Source organism: Bos javanicus, chromosome 10 (genome assembly GCF_032452875.1).
Source record: "Bos javanicus breed banteng chromosome 10, ARS-OSU_banteng_1.0, whole genome shotgun sequence".
Classification (NCBI taxonomy): Eukaryota; Metazoa; Chordata; class Mammalia; order Artiodactyla; family Bovidae; genus Bos; species Bos javanicus.
The window spans coordinates 12,217,389-12,233,613 of NC_083877.1; the positions used below are offsets into that span (position 1 = coordinate 12,217,389).

Genomic DNA, 16,225 nt, shown 5'->3' on the forward strand with positions numbered 1-16,225 from the left:
CCTGCTCTGGGCTTCTGCGTTGTATACAGGGCTTACCCCATAGGATAACTGATCAGACTGTTAACCTCTCCTTTATTCTTTTAATTTTGTATCCTTAGCACCTGGCCCACAGCAGGAACTCAGTATATATCCACTGACAAAACTGAAGAAAGGTTCATTCCCCAACACTCTGATAGCACAAATGCACACAATTAAATATTTGAATTTGCAGAACAAACAGTGGGGGACGTCAGTCTGCTTGCCTCTTTCTCCAACCTCCCATTCCCTGTACCCTGAAACCCCTATGCACTGTGGTCCAGATCTGAAGCCCCCTCCACACACCCCTAGCCTAAGCTGCAGTGGACAAGGCAGGGGCCAGGAAGCTGGGCCGTTGTCCCTTGACCATCTGGGAGTGAAAACAAAAAGGGTCACCCAATACTGACCACCTCATCAGAGATAATTTTAAACATCTGTTGATTCTAATCATGATCAACATTCTGTAAAAATGGCTTGTAATATTAAGAGATTTTCTAATGTTGAACTAATTTCACATTTCTGGTAAAAACCCAACCTATTAATAAGTAATTATTCTTTTTAAATATTGCTAATTTTAGGATCCTAATAGATGATCTCTATATTTATACTCTTCAGTGACATTGGCCTATAATTTCCTTGTATCATTCTTATTAGATTTAGTATCAAGATTACACTATCCTATTTTTCTACTCTGGAAGAATTTGTGCAAGACTGCAATTACTTAGTTCCTCAGTGATTGGCAGAACTCACCAATGAAACCGGGGTAGACCTGGAGTTTTTTCTGAAACTCAATGTCTTTAAAGCCTATAGGCTTTTGATTTTGTATTTCTCACAGAAGCAAGTTTGGCAAGTTCGATTTTTCTAGGTAATTCCAAATATTTGGATTACAAAGATAACTAATATCTGGAAGGCTGACCCTGAGGTGAACTCTGCAAGAAATTAAGTGCCTCCTGAATCATCAGAGAAATAACAGCTTACATGTGCAGTGGACATATGTTACAATTTATAAAAGTACTGGCCATATATTAGGTCATCTGAAGATGAGGTCCCGGTGGCTTTGATGACTTATGATGTCTCATTATTTGCAAAGGGATAGATAACTTCCTATTTAGCAGAATCAGCTGATTCACTAGGAAATGCTGTGGAGGCCTATGAAACTGTTGAATTCCTCACTTCATCTCGGGGAGTCACTTGGGAGTGTCAATATCTAGGGTGTTGGGAGTGTTCTGAGCTCCTGGAAACAAACCTTCCCCAAGACCAGGCTGGGGGTGTTAAGTGCGGGGCTGGCACCTTCACGAAACACGGATTCCACACACAACGCGGCCCGGACGCAGTGTCGGGGACGACGGGGCACACTCACCAGGGCCTCGAAGTCCTTGCAGTCGTGGCGGGCATAGGACGCGGGGAAGGGCCGCAGCACTGAGTCGCGCTTGTAGCTCCGCAGGGCCGAGGCGAAGAAGCTGCAGCGCAGGTCGGCGGCCAGCACGTCACGGCCTGCCGCCTCCCTGACGGCCGCCCACCCCACGGGCTGCATCCCGGGGCGCCGCGCGTTGTCCGGGGAGACGCGCCGAGGTGTGAGGGCGGGGGGTTGGGGGATAGGTAGGGCCAAGCCTGCGGTCAGCGCGGGGCTGGGCCCGCGGACAATGGGCTGGAGGGGGCCGGGGTCTCTCGGCCGGGGACGAGCTAGGCGGAGAGAGGAGATGACAGGGTGAGAACGTGCTGACGAGTGTCTTCTGCGGGGGGCCGAGCCACTCGCCGCCCAGGGAGACGGACGGGTGAGGAGAGGGACCCGGCCGGGACCGCGGGCCAGCGCGAGGGGTGGGCCGGGGGATAATGGGGCCGGCCGGACGGGGATCCCGGACCTGGGGGAGGGGCTATGACATGGGTGAGACGACAGCGTCCCGACACGTGTCCTCTGAAGCGGCCTAGGGTGGGGGCACCCCCGGAGGGGACCGCGGCCCGATCCCGCTCCCTACGCCGGGAGAAGCTGCGGCGCGGCCCGGGCCTTCCTGTCCCGCCTTCGACCGGCGCCGCCGCAAGCCCCGGCGTTCGCCTGGCTGCCCTCGGCGTTGCCTGCGTTCCGCCAGCTGTAGGTGTCCGTTTGCCGCGCGGCGCCCCTCGGAAGGACTCCAGCGCCCCCCTGAACGCAGGGGCCTACCTGTCTTCCCCGCCGAGCCTCGGGCGCGGCCTGGCGCTCCGCCCCGCCCAGCGAGGGCCCGCCCCTTCCCGCGTCCGCCTCCGCCCACTCCCAAGTGCTGGGAGCGTCCGCGCGCCCTTGCTCGCGTGGTCCCCGGCTAACCTGTGTGCGGCCCGGGCGGCGTCGCCCACGCTGCTGCGGCCATCCTCGCTGAAGCCCCGAGTAGAAACTGACCCAGGCGCACTTTTGACCCACCGCGGGCTCAGCCTGCTGGTCTCACCTGGAGAATTGCTACTACCTCCTGCCTCCCTCTGGAATCAAATCCCTCCAAAACGGGCTGACGCAGAAAAAGTCATTTAACACCCAGAGCAACTGGGTTTCAGAGGGCTACCATGATTGCCCAAGGTTCCACAGCCAGCTGCGTGAATCCGAGATTCTAAAAACCAAAAGACCTTTCCTCTGCTTTTCAGAATTCGCTGCACTGCAAAAGTCTCTGGCTTCTCAGACAAGACCTTTGAGAGCCTCCAAAAAAGGGAGCCCCCCTGGAGACAAGTAATAGGGGCGGGCAGAGGGCAGATTGACCCGGTTCTGCAGGAGGGAAGGGACAGACCCTCATCCCCTCTGCCAACTCACAACTCCATTAAGATAACCCCCACATTTTGGCCTCATGGTCACATGGAAATCTAAGCACACGTGATGGCTAATTCCTACACCAAGAAGCCCCTCAACACCCTCCCCACACCTCCGCACTCAAGCATCCTCCAAGGGAGGAACTTCCCAAACCTTCTCCATCCAGACTGAGTAGCACCCTGAGCTCAGAGGAGAGGTCCTTGCTCTCATTTATGTATGACTTTGGGAGAAAGAGCAAGACTAGACCACCAGCCATCACATGGTTTCCCAGGCTCACACTCACTTCCAATCAGTGCTGGCTGTTCCCAGGAGTCCGCATCAAACCACATCAAACCTCTGGATGCTGTGAGACCTGTACTGCTCCAGAAGCATCAAAAAGTGTCTGAGAGCCTTATGGTCTCAGAAAAAACTCTTCAGTCAGTTCAGTTGCTCAGTCATGTCCGACTCTTTACGACCCCATGGACTACAGCACACCAGGCTTCCCTGACCATCACCAACTCCTGGAGTTTGCTCAAACTCATGTCCATCCAGTTGGTGATGCCATCCAACCATCCCATCCTCTGTCATCCCCTTCTCCTCCTGCCTTCAATCTTTCCCAGCATCAGGGTCTTTTCAAATGAGTTGGTTTTTCAAATCAGGTGGCCAAAGTATTGGAGTTTCAGCTTCAGCATCAGTCCTTCAAATGAATATTCAGGACTGATATCCTTTAGGATTGACTGGTTGGATCTCCTTGCAGTCCAAGGGACTCTCAAGAGTCTTCTCCAACACCACAGTTCAAGAGCATCAATTTTTCGGTGCTTCCTTTCTTTATGGTCCAACTCTCACATCCATACATGACCACTGGAAAAACCATAGCTTTGACTAGATGGATCTTTGTCGGCAAAGTAATGTCTCTGCTTTTTAATATGCTGTCTAGGTTGGTCCTAGCTTTTCTTCCAAGAAGCAAGCGTCTTTTATTTTCATGACTGCAGTCACCATCTGCAGTGATTTTGGAGCTCCTCCAAAAATAAAGTCCGTCACAGTTTCCATTGTTTCCCCATCTATTTGCCATGAAGTGATGGGACTGGATGCCATGATCTTACTTTTCTGAATGTTGAGTTTTAAGCCAACTTTTTCACTCTCCTCTTTCACTTTCATCAAGAGGCTCTTTGCTAAGTCACTTCAGTTGTGTCCAACTCTGTGTGACCCCGTAGACAGCAGCCCACAGGCTCCCCCGTCCCTGGGATTCTCCAGGCAAGAACACTGGAGTGGGTTGCCATTTCCTTCTCCAATGCATGAAAGTGAAAAGTGAAAGTGAAGTCCCTCAGTCATGTCCGACTCTTCACGACCTCATGGATTGCAGTCTACCAGGCTCCTCCGTCCATGGGATTTTCCAGGCAAGAGTACTGGAGTGGGTTGCCATTGCCTTCTCCAGTGGTTTTCCCTACTTTCTTCAATTTGAGTCTGAATTTTGCAATAAGGAGTTTATGATCTGAGCCACAGTCAGCTCCCAGTCTTGTTTTTGCTAGCTGTATAGAGCTTCTCCACCTTTGTCTATGCACCTATGCAAAGAATATAATCAAACTGATTATATTATATCAAACTGATTATATTAATCAAACTGATTATCTTGTGTTGTTAGAAAAGGATGTTTGCTATGAACAGTTCATTCTCTTGGCAAAACTCTGTTAGCCTTTGCCCTGCTTCATTTTGTACTCCAAGGCCAAATTTGCCTGTTACTCCAGGTATCTCTTGACTTCCTACTTTTGCATGCCAGTCTCCTATGATGAAAAGGACATCTTTTTTTGGGGGGGGGGTGGTGAGTTCTAGAAGGTCTTATAGGTCTTCATAGAATCATTCAACTTCAGCTTCTTCAGCATTACTGGTTTGGTCATAGACTTGAATTACTGTCATATTGAATGGTTTGCCTTGAAATGAACACAGATCATTCTGTCATTTTTGAGATTGCACCCAAGTACTGCATTTTGGACTCTTTTGTTGACCATGATGGCTACTCCATTTCTTCTAAGGGATTCTTGCCCACGGTAGTAGATATAATGGTCATCTGAGTTCAATTCGCCCATTCCAGTCCATTTTAGTTCCGTGATTCCTAATATGTCTATATTCACCCTTGGCATCTATTGTTTGACCACTTCCAATTTGCCTTGATTCATGGACCTAACATTCCAGGTTTCTATGCAATATTGCTCTTTACAGCATTGGACTTTACTTCCATCACCAGTCACATCCACAACTGGGTGTTGTTTTTGCTTTGGCTCCATCTCTTCATTCTTTCTGGAGTTATTTCTCCATTGTTCTCTAGTAGCACACTGGGCACCTACTGACCTGGGGAGTTCGTCTTTCAGTGTCCTATCTTTTTGCCTTTTCATACTGTTCATGGAGTTCTCAAGGCAAGAATACTGAAGTGGTTTGCTATTCCCTTCTTCAGTGGACCATGTTTTGTCGGAACTCTCCACAATGACCCATCCATCTTTGGTGGCCCTACACGGCATGGCTCATAGTTTCATTGAGTTAGACAAGGCTGTGGGCCATGTGATTAGTTTGATTAGTTTTCTGTGATTGTGGTTTTCATTCCAAAAAGACCCTTAGTGTCCTGAAAATCCTGAGAGCCTCACGGGACTCAGGAACTCTAACATGGCTGCCAAAGGTCAGACCCAGAAAGGCAGAGCCTATGGCAGGGAGGTGGGGGATCTGGGAACCACTGCTCTTATCCACTGTGGACCCTTAGACAAGGCTACCTTACTGGCCTCAAGGAGTGTTTGTTGGATGAATACCTGAAATTTCCTTTTTGTTGAGTATGCTGTCTCACACACGAAATGAGAGTCGCACTGTTAATACCCATGTTCAAGGGGGTGTGGAAAGGTCTCTGAGGATGCCACTCTAGAGGCTGGGAGCTCTTAAGAGCAAGCTGGGTTATCTAGTTCCATATCACTGTGGTTCTTTTTATTTTTTTTTTAAAGCAGCTTTATTGAAATATAATCCACAGCCCACACAGTTCACATTTAAAGTGTAAAACAAGAGTTTTTAGTACATTTGCAGATATGTGCAACCATCACTGTCGTGAATTTAAAAACATTATCACCACATCAAAAAGAAATCCTATATACTTAGGCTATCACCACCCTATGCTCTCAAGTACGCCAGCCCTAAGCAACCATTGATCTGCTTTCTGTCTCTTTAGGCTTGCCCATTCTGGCCATTTCACATAATGGAGTCACATACCATGTGGTGTTTTGTGACTTGTTCTTTCCCTTCGAGTATGATGTTTCAAAGTCCGTCCGTGTTGTAGCATGCATCGATACTTCATTCCTTTCTAGGGCTGAATATTATTCCATTATCTGCATATACCACCTTCTGTCTATCCATTCATTACTGAGCAGTCGTTTGGATTGCCTCTCCCGTTTGGCTATTATGAGTAAGTGATGAGGCATTATTCTCTTGCTGTTTTTAAGATTCCCTGCTTGTCTTTGGCTTTGGGCATTTTTATTCAATACTGTGCTGTGTCTGTGGACCTCACTGAATTGTATTTTATTTGGAATCCATTCGATTCCTGGATGTGTAAATGGTTATTTTTATAATCTGGGACGTTTTTAGCTGTTATTTCTTCAAATGTTTTTTCTCTTCCTTTCTCGTGTCTCTTCTTCTGGTACTGCCATTACACATGTGTTGATGTGTTTATGGTGTCCCGCATTTCTCTGAGGCTCTGGTAACTTGTCTTCAGTGTTTTCCTCTCTGTTCTTGGATTATGTAATCTCTCTCAGTCTATCTTCAAATTTGCTGGTTCTTTCTTCTGTCAATTTACATCTACCACTGAGCCCTCTTGTGAAATTTTCGTTTCAATTATCATACTTTTCAACTCCAGCATTTCCATTTGTTTCTTTTTGAATAATTTCTCTTTTATTTCTATCAATAAAGTAGTCTCTATTTGATGTAACATTATCCTTATTCCTTCCTTTCTTTCTTCAATCACTTCCTTTAGCTCCTTGAACATATTTATAAAGGCTACTTTGAAGGCTTTGCCTGTTAAACCCAACATCTGGTTGCTTTCACAGGCAGTTTTTGTTGACTGTTTATCCCCCAGTGTATGAGTCACACTTTCCTATTTCTTTGCATGTCTCATAATTTTCTGTTGCAATCTCAAGGCCAGGTTATCACCTGTGCTTCTGACCAACTAGCTGTAAATCGGAGGCTTCCATGTCCCTGTCCTTGGATTTGATTAATTTGCTGCAGTGGTTCACAGAATTCAGAAAAAGTTAACTTCCTAGAGTATAAAAATATAGAATCACAGGAGGAGCCAAATGAAAGTGATGACAGGGCAAATATGTGGGAAGGGGCTTTCTCCATGCTCTTTCGGGTGGGGGGTTACCATTCCCCCAGCATCACTACGTGTTCAGCAACCCCAGAGCTCTCTGAACCCCATCATTTTTGGACTTTTATGGAGGCCTCATTACTTAGGCATGGTTGATCCAATCATTGACCACTGGTGATTGATTCAACCCCTATCCCCATCCCCTCTCTAGAGCTGATTAATGTCATCATATCAACAGTGATACATTATGTTGATGTATGTACCTTTGAAATGAAATTATGAAAATGGAAATATACCTATGTAGACGTCCTCTCAGAAACATATTACCCTAGTCTGATCATGAGAAAGGATTTCCCTGGTAGCTCAGTCAGTCAAGAATCCACCTGCAATGCAGGAGACACAAGTTCAGTCCCTGGGTTAGGAAGATCCCCTGGAGAAGGAAATGGCAACCCATTCTGGTATCCTTGCCTGGGAAACCCCATGGACAGAGGAGCCTGGTGGCCTATAGTCCATGGGGTTGCAAGAGTCAAACATGACTTAGAAACTAAACCACCACCACCACCAATCATGAGAAAACATCAGACAAATCCCAATGGGGGAGGAGGGCCTTCGTTGGTGGTCCAGTGGTTAAGGGTCCACACTCCGATGTAGAGGCCATCGGTTTGATCCCTGGTCAGGAAACTAAAACAACTGTGGGGCAACTAAGACCATGCGCTTCAACTAGAGAAGCCCCACGCACTGCAAGGAACAGCCTGCACAACCCCAACAAAGACCCAGTACAGCCACACACGAAAAACACCAATACAAGGAGAGTCTATGCAATATCAGTATACCTCAAAACTCAAAGGCATCAGAACAAGGAAAGTCTACGAAACTCAGAGGCCAGAGGAACCTAAGGAGACACAACTACTAAATAAAATGTAGTATCCTGGGTAGGATCCTTGAACACAAAAAGGACATTAGATAAAAACCAAGGAAACCTGAATAAACTATGGACTACTGATTCATCAATTATAATAAATGTACCATATTGATAACGTTAGTGATTGGGATGACTGGGTGTGGGGTATACAGAAACTCTGCATTATCTTCACAATTTTTCTTTAAAATTTTAAAATGTTTGAAACTTTTCTTACAAAATTGTCTACTTAAAAATCCATTGTTGCTAAATTGAGTTTAGGTTATACATGCAGAGTTAATTTATGATACAAAATCTATGAGTATAATTTTCCATATTTATATATTAAAAGGGAAACTTACGATTAACTCAATATCCGCCTACACTGCAAGAAGAAAAAAAATGCAATATACTAGGAGTACAATGCTATTAGCTTAATCAAAACAATTCCACCAAATAATTTTTGAGGTCCAGTAAAAAATGAAGATGCAGGATCATTTTTCTCTTTATATATGTGCATACTAAGTCACTTCAGTCGTGTCCAACTCTTTGCAACCCTACGGACTGTAGCCCACCAGGCTCCTCTGTCCATGGGATTCTCCAGGCAAGAATACTGGAGTGGGTTGCTATGCCCTCCTCCAGGGGATCTTCTGGACCCTGGGATCAAGCTGGCATCTCTTATGTCTCTTGTATTGGCAGGCGGGTTCTTTATCACTGGCGCCACCTCGGAAGCCCTTTTTAATATATATTTTATTTATTTATTTATTTTTGGCTGCCCTGGGTCTTCCTTGCAGTGGGCTGCTCATTGCATTGGCTTCTCTTGTTGCAGATCAGGTGCTCTAGACACACTGGTTCAGTAACTGTGGTGCATGGGCTTAACCCATGCAAGAGCAATAAATAAAATTCAACTAATACTATAATGTCAACAACAAATTCTAATTTAAAAAATCTATACTAGCCCCCCAAACTACAAAGTATTAAGGGTAAAGTAAATCTAACCAAAAAAATCTTTGTTGTAAATTTATAAAACTGTAGGAGGGACTTCCCTGATGCCTTAGTTGATAAAAATCTGCCTGCCAGTGCCTGGGGCCTGGGTTCAGTCCCTGCTGCAGGAAGATTGCACATGCCTTGGAGCAACTAAGCTTGAGCTCCAGAGCCTGTGAGCTGCAACCATTGAGCAGATGTGCCACAGCTAATGAAGCCGGCGCACCTAGAGCCTGTGCTCCGAAACCAGAGCCTGTGCTCCCACTGCAGTGGGAAGGCCAGACACCACAATGAAGAGTAGCCCCTGCTTTCCACAACTAGTGAAAGCCTGCGCAAAAGCAACAACGCAGCCCAAAAAAAGGCATTTTTTTAAAATAAAATATTTAATTTAAAAAGCTAGATGAAAAGACATAAAAATAGACGTCAATGATGGGGAAGATTCACAATGCTCATGAGTATGATACACGGTGTTATATGATATCTGAATATAATTGAAAAGGTAATAAAATGGGGACTTCCCTGGTGGTCCAGTGGTTAAGACTTTGGCATTCCAATGCAGGGGGTTGTAGGTTTGATTCTTGACCAAGGAACTAAAATCCCACATGTCTTGAGGTCAAAAAAACAAAAAATATAAAACAGAAGAAATATTGTAATAAATTCAATAAAGACTTTAAAAATTATCCACATCAAAATAAAGAAAATTTTTTAAAAAGGTACCTTGCTGCCTCCCTCCCAGTTTAAGAAGAAAGATAGGGCCAACACCTTTGAAACTCTCTGTGGTCCTTTCCCCAGTCACACTCCTCACTCCCTACTGTAAGTAACCACTATTCTGGACTTCATATTAACAATTACTTTGCTATCTATCCTCAAGGACCGCCCCCACCTCAACTATCAGAAAATTATTTTATTTAAAAGATACCAAAAAAAAAAAAAAAGATATCAAAGTCCCAGTGTGCGAACAGATAAACTCAGAATGTCTCTAGTAGACCAACCCGGAGTTTAGATCATAGGCAGCCAAGCCATGGCGTCGGCCCTTAAAGTTGGCCCCAGAGCCGGGTTTGAATATGGTACTTTCCGAGGGGGAAGGGCGATCACTCAGGCTCATTTGCATACCCACAATGCACTGCAAACAGTTTAATAGTTTTCGAGTTTAATAAAAAAATTTTACTTAGTTGAATTTTCTAAATGTGAAAATATTATTTTCAGAATTCCTTGAGTAAATTTCCTCAGGTAGTGACCTTGGGAATAAATAGTCACCATCAGTGCACTAGGAGTTGTAGTTACTGGAAACGAATTACGGGCAGCAACAGGTATACTCTTATTTCTCTTCAAAACGTATAAATCTTTCGCCTTTTACTAAAGATTTCCGTGGAGAGAAACAATTTTGAGTCTTAAACTAATTTTTTGTAAGCCTTGCTTAGTGCGGGGCTGTTTGTTCTTGTCTAAAAGAAAGAACTAGTATTTTTCGTAGTGTTTGTAGACTACCGCCTTGTCATATACTTGTTAATAGCACATTAGTTATATAATAGCAGTAGGTAGGCATGTACAGTATGGCTTTCTGATTTTGTCGTTTGTTTTTAAAGGTTCTTTGAGGTGTTAATTCATTAAGTCAGTAAAAATAAATTGATGAAACAACTTTGACTAACACAGCTTATTAGAACCAAGTAGGTTTTTCCAGTATGTCTCCGAAATGTTGTTATCATAATACATTAATCCTGGAGGTGCTTCTACAATGTTATTCACATGTGCTTTAAATGCTGTGAAAGTGAAGCTACACCGTCATGTCCGACTTTTTGTGACCCCGTAGACTGTATTTACCAGACTCCTCTGTCCATAGGATTTTCCAGGTACTGGAGTTGGGTTGCCATTGCTTTCTCCAGGGGAATCTTCCCGAACCCCAGGGATCAAACCCAGGTCTCCCGCATTGAAAACAGACGCTTTACCCTCTGAGCCACCAAGGAAATCAAATCCTGTATAGAGAAGGGGACAACGTAGAGAACAAAATGGTTCTAGAGAACACGTTGAGAACATCACCAACTCAATAGACAAGTGTTTGAGCAAGCTCCCAGACATGGTGAAATACAAGGAAGCCTGGTGTGCTGTAGCCTATGGGGTCGCAGAGTCAGACATGAGTGAGTGAGCCGCCAGGAATTGAACCTGGGACCTCAGCAGTAAAGCACAGCGTCCGAACTTTTCGATTGCCAGGGAGTTTCCAAAGTTAATCTTATTTAAGAGTACTTTCATAAAACTATTTTTCTTTGAGCCACTATTTTGGAGTTACAGCCCTGTTACGATTATTTTCTTTGCTTAGTGTGATTCTTTAGCATTTGATGTTAGTTATTTTGGGGTAAATTTGTAATTTTTCTGCACCTAAAGTATCTTTCCCTGCTGGCGCAGAGAATAGAGAGTCTGCCTGCAATGCGGGAGACCCATCCCTGGGTCGGGAAGATCCCCTAGAGAAGGAAATGACAACCCCCTCCAGTATTCTTGCCTGGAGGATCCCCATGGACAGAGAAGCCTGGCGGGCTACAGTCCATGGGGTCGCGAAGAGTCGGACGCGACTGAGCCACTTCACGTTTACGTTTTCAAAGCTTCTTCCCAGGTGGCGCTAGTGGTAAAGAACCCGCCTGCCAACGAGGGAGACAAGAGAGGCGGGTTGCCTCCCTAGGTCAGGAAGAGCCCCTGGAGGAGGAAATGGCAACCCACTCCAGTATTCTTGCCTGGATAATCCCATGAACAGAAAAGACTGGCGGGCTACAGTCCATGCGGTCGCCGGACAGCACGCAGGTACTTGTGGCAGAATTGAGCACTAAAAGGGGAAGCAAGCGCCCCCTTGTGGCCAACAGAGGCTGCAGCAGAAAGGAGAAAGGGACAAGAGCTGAGACCTAGAGGCCCAATTTACCTTGCACAGGAGCGTGCTTCTCCACTGCAGAATCTGGAAGGATTAGGTGTTGCTCTAAGTCTCATACCTGCCACTTGTAGCGGTAGCCTCTGGGATCCTGCCACAACAAAAAGGAACTAGAGAACAACCCATAAGAACAGGTAAGGCTGATTTAACATTAATCTCTTAATGTAGACCCTCACTGGAAGAGATTAGAGCAAAAGCATTCTATAATAATTCCACAAATGCAGAAAAAGAATAAATTCAAATACCCATTCATTATACATTTAGGTGTGATGTTGCAGAGAAGACGCTTGAGAATCCCTTGGACTGCAAGGAGATCAAACCAGTCCATCCCAAAGGAAATCGATCCTGAATATTCATTGGAAATCAATCCTGAATATTCATTGGAAACTGAAGCTCCAATACTTTGGCCACCTGATATGAAGAGCTGACTCATTAGAAAAGACCCTGATGCTGGGAAAAATTGAAGGAGGAAGTAGAAGGGGCTGACAGAGGATGAAATGATTGCATGGCATCACCAACTTGATGGACATAAGTTTGAGTAAGCTCCAGGAGATGGTGAAGATCAGGGAAGCTTGGCATACTGCCTGTCCATGGGGTTGTAAAGAGTCAAACATGACTGAGCAACTGAACAACAATATAGATAAAATTTAACATCTGCCTAAGCGACTTAACAACAATATAGGTAAAATTTAACATCTGCCTAACCTAAGGAAGAATTTTAGCAACCAAAAACCTGGAGCAAACACCACATGTAACAGAAAGTGTTATTAATGTTCCCTTTAGAGTCAGGAAGAAGACAAGAACAAATCACAATTTCAATTAAAAAAATTCCAATAAAGGTTTTTATGTTTTATATTTTTTAGTATGCCTTTTATCAATGCCTGATGATCTGACGTGGAGCTGATGTAATAATAATAGAAATAAAGTGCACAATAAGTGTAATGCACTTGAATCATCATGAAACCATCCCCCCACTCCCAACCATGGAAAAAGTGTCTTCTATGAGACTGTCCCCGGTGCCAAACAGGTTGGGGATTGCCACCTTACATTGCATACTAGTATGAATTGTTGCCAGAAATGGAAATTCCAGGCACACTATAAACAAATTGTTCCAGCCCCTCAAACCCCATATTTATAATCAGAGGTGTGTCCATGCTCTGGAGTCAGAAGTCCTGGAAACATCAATGGAGCTTGGAACGGCTAAAAAACAAGTTAACCCTCCTTGTAGTTCTCTAGCAAGTGAAAGCTGCCCAGGACCCTTTCAGAATGAAGGAGAGACCAGAGGTCCCCCCCAATCTAGGAGCAGAGAAACACTTTTCCTGTCCCCTCAGTGACTGAGCCCCTGGCCAGGCCCTGTGAGGTGTAACTATCGTCATAGGGTGAGAACGCTGCACCTCCGTGGGTCTTTAACTCCCCATCACACTGTGAAATATGGAAGAACACAAAGGAATCTCAAAACAAATGAATGAATGAATGGTGTGAATGAATCTCAGAAACAGGCTAAGTGAAGGAAACCGGTCACAAAAAGCCAGGGAGTTGTATGTTTTCACTGGTGTGAAATGTCTAGAATAGGCACTTTAGAGACAGTATTTGGCAGAGGCTGGGGGATGGGAGAGCTGGGGAATAACTGCTAATGGGAACTATTCCTTTCTGGGGTTGATGAAAATGTTCTAAAACTAGATTGTGGGGACTTTGCTGGCAGTTCAGTGGTTAGGACTCCCTGCCTCCACTATAGGAGGTGCAGGTTTCACCCCTGGTTAGGGAACCAAGATCCCATATGGTTCACAGGCCTGCCAAAACAAAACAAAAACACTATTGTGTGCATGCGTGTCAAGTCACTTCAGTGGTATCTGACTCTTTCTAACCCTATAGACGGTAGCCTGCTAGGCTCCTCTGTCCATGGGATTCCCCTGGCAAGAATACTGGAGTGGGTTGCCATTTGCTTTTCCAGGGGATCTTCCCGACCCAGGGATTGAACCTGAGTCTCTCAAGCCTCCGGCATTGGCAGGCAGGTTCTTTACCACTAGCGCCACCCGATTGTGGAGATGATCGCACCATTCTGAATATGCTAAAAGCCACTTGCTAAGTCACTTCAGTCGTGTCTGACTCTGTGCGACCCCATAGACGGCAGCCCACCAGGCTCCCCCGTCCCTGGGATTCTCCAGACAAGAACACTGGAGTGGGTTGCCATTTCCTTCTCCAATGCATGAAAGGGAAAAGTGAAAGTGAAGTCGCTCAGTTGTGCCCGACTCTTAACGACCCCATGGACTGCAGCCTTCCAGGCTCCTCCGTCCATGGGATTTTCCAGGCAAGAGTACTGGAGTGGGGTGCCATTTATTTACTTGTACACTTTAGATGGGTGAACTGTGTGGTAAGTGGATTATATCCCCCAAAAGCTGTTTTCGACTAATTTAAACCAAATATAATGTCAAATATATTGTGAGCAGAAAAACTAGCAAACCAAACATGACAACTGAGAGGTATCAAAGTTGGGAAGTGGAATATTGACACGGCCTCCGGAAAAGAATCAAAGAACTGCAATTTCCTTTCCCAAGACTTTCAGTTACCACAATCGTTAAGGAGTCTCTGTAGACTGTCGGAGCCCGTTCCTGAGCACTGCAGAGGAGAGTACAGCTCATGGGGGTTTTTTGGTTTGTTTTCTAAATAAGATGAGACTCGAGGTCTGAAGCTGAAATAACAAGATTTCATCGCCACAAGTAGCATCAGATCAGGAGGCAGGAAATCTGAAACCCAGCGCGGCAAGCGCCATTTTGTTTTTTTTTTTTTTGCCTGCGCATTTTGAGGGATCTTAGTTCCCCTACCCTGGGTTGGGAAGATCCCCTGGAGAAGGAAATGGCAACCCACTTCAGTATTCTTGCCTGGAGAATTCCATGGACCGAGGAGCCTGGTAGGCTACAGTCCATGGGGTCGCAAAGAGATACGACTGAGCGACTTCACTCAGTTCCCATACCAGGAAAGGAACCAGCAGGGAGTGAAAGCTAGAGCCCAAACCACTGGACCCCCTGGGAATATCCAAAGCTCCAATTTTAAACAGGACACGGCTATGAATTTTTCTCAAACGGCAGAATATTCCAGAGTGTACATCTTGGACGTGCATGGTACAAACAGACAAAACACCTGTGTGCCCACCACGCAGTTCAAGAAAAAGGAAATTGTCAAACTTTGAAAACCGTCAATCCACCGAAGGGAGGAACCACGGTCATGAATTTGGTGCCAGTCACTTGCTATTTTTTTTTTTTTTTCTTTTTCAATTTAACAGCAAAGTCTGTAACAGAAATCAAACTCAGACATACACAAAACATCTGAAACCCGGGTCTCCGCTGGGTGCGGCGTGTCCATGCCAGCCAGCCCGCCCGCCGCTTCGCCCCCTAGTGCTGACACAGGGGCGGTGCGTGGAGACAGCTTTCCCGAGCGGAGAGGCCGCCCACTTGCCTTATTTGCATACCCTCCCAGCGCTACACACCGTACACGTTTAAAATTATAAAACTTCAAATTTTCTTTTACCTATGTTTTCTGAAATTAGGCCTTGTTTACAGAGTAATCTAGAAATTTTTGTTCAGGCACTGGCTCTCGGTGTTAGCTAGTCACTCTCACTGATCTAGGAGTTTCTGTTACTGGAGCTGTGAATTACTTAGGGGTTAGTTTATACTCTGGTTTCTCTTCAGATCGTATAAATCTTTCGCCTTTTACTAAAGATTTCCGTGGAGAGGAACAACTCTGAGTCTAAAACCAATTTTTTGAGGCTTTGCTTTGGCAAAGCTACTTATGTTGGTTAAAAATAAGACCTCAATTCACGTAACTAAGAAGTACAACTGAAGAGTTAGAAAAAGCTTGTTAAGGTGCTAAAAAGCTGGAGTAAGCTTGTTAAGCTGTGTGTGTTTACTGTTGGTTTTGGTAAGTTACTGTATAATCCTTAATGATTGAATTAAAGATGTATGCGCCTTACTTTTAGTCAGTTTGTGAGTGAGTCAGTTTTTTGCTCTCAAGGGGTTTTAAGTATCGGCAATTCAGTTTCAGCACTGATGTTTCCAATGAAAATTCAGGACTGATTTTAAGATGGGATTGGTTAGTTTCTCTTATTGTCTTTTTCCAACACTATAGTTAATAAAGCATCAATTTTTCAGTGCTCGCTAAGTCTTCTTATTTGTATAGTTCAGTTCTCACGTCTGTACGTGACTACCAGGAAAAGCATATATTTGACTAGATGGACCTTTGTTGGCAAGGTTAGTGTCTCAGCTTTGTACTATGTTGTCTAGATTGGTTATATCTTTTCTTTCAAGGAGCGAGCCTTTTAATTTCATAGCTGCAGTTACCATCTGCAGT

General features: G+C 45.0%; 1 protein-coding gene, 1 long non-coding RNA gene and 2 other non-coding genes across 5 annotated transcripts in view; 3 read left to right on the forward strand and 1 right to left on the reverse strand.

Moving 5' to 3' along the window:
- The window catches only part of PARP16 (poly(ADP-ribose) polymerase family member 16), a 25,308-nt gene extending 23,101 nt beyond the window's left edge, over nucleotides 1–2,207 (reverse strand). The window contains exon 1 of one of the 2 annotated variants that reach the window (XM_061430099.1): nucleotides 1,376–2,207. In XM_061430099.1, the coding sequence (XP_061286083.1) occupies nucleotides 1,376–1,549 (174 nt within the window). In that variant the 5' untranslated portion in view covers nucleotides 1,550–2,207. The remainder of the gene's footprint in view (nucleotides 1–1,375) is intronic. The other variant, XM_061430098.1, reaches the window with a different exon arrangement.
- On the forward strand, nucleotides 1,704–15,669 carry LOC133255641 (uncharacterized). The gene is made up of 2 exons (XR_009738997.1): nucleotides 1,704–1,790; nucleotides 12,146–15,669. It is a non-coding gene; the product is annotated as an uncharacterized LOC133255641 (long non-coding RNA).
- Nucleotides 10,286–10,403, forward strand: LOC133256324 (U5 spliceosomal RNA). Its single transcript, XR_009739191.1, has one exon. It is a non-coding gene; the product is annotated as a U5 spliceosomal RNA (small nuclear RNA).
- On the forward strand, nucleotides 15,548–15,663 carry LOC133256323 (U5 spliceosomal RNA). Its single transcript, XR_009739190.1, has one exon. It is a non-coding gene; the product is annotated as a U5 spliceosomal RNA (small nuclear RNA).
- Nucleotides 15,670–16,225: the final 556 nt, after the last annotated feature.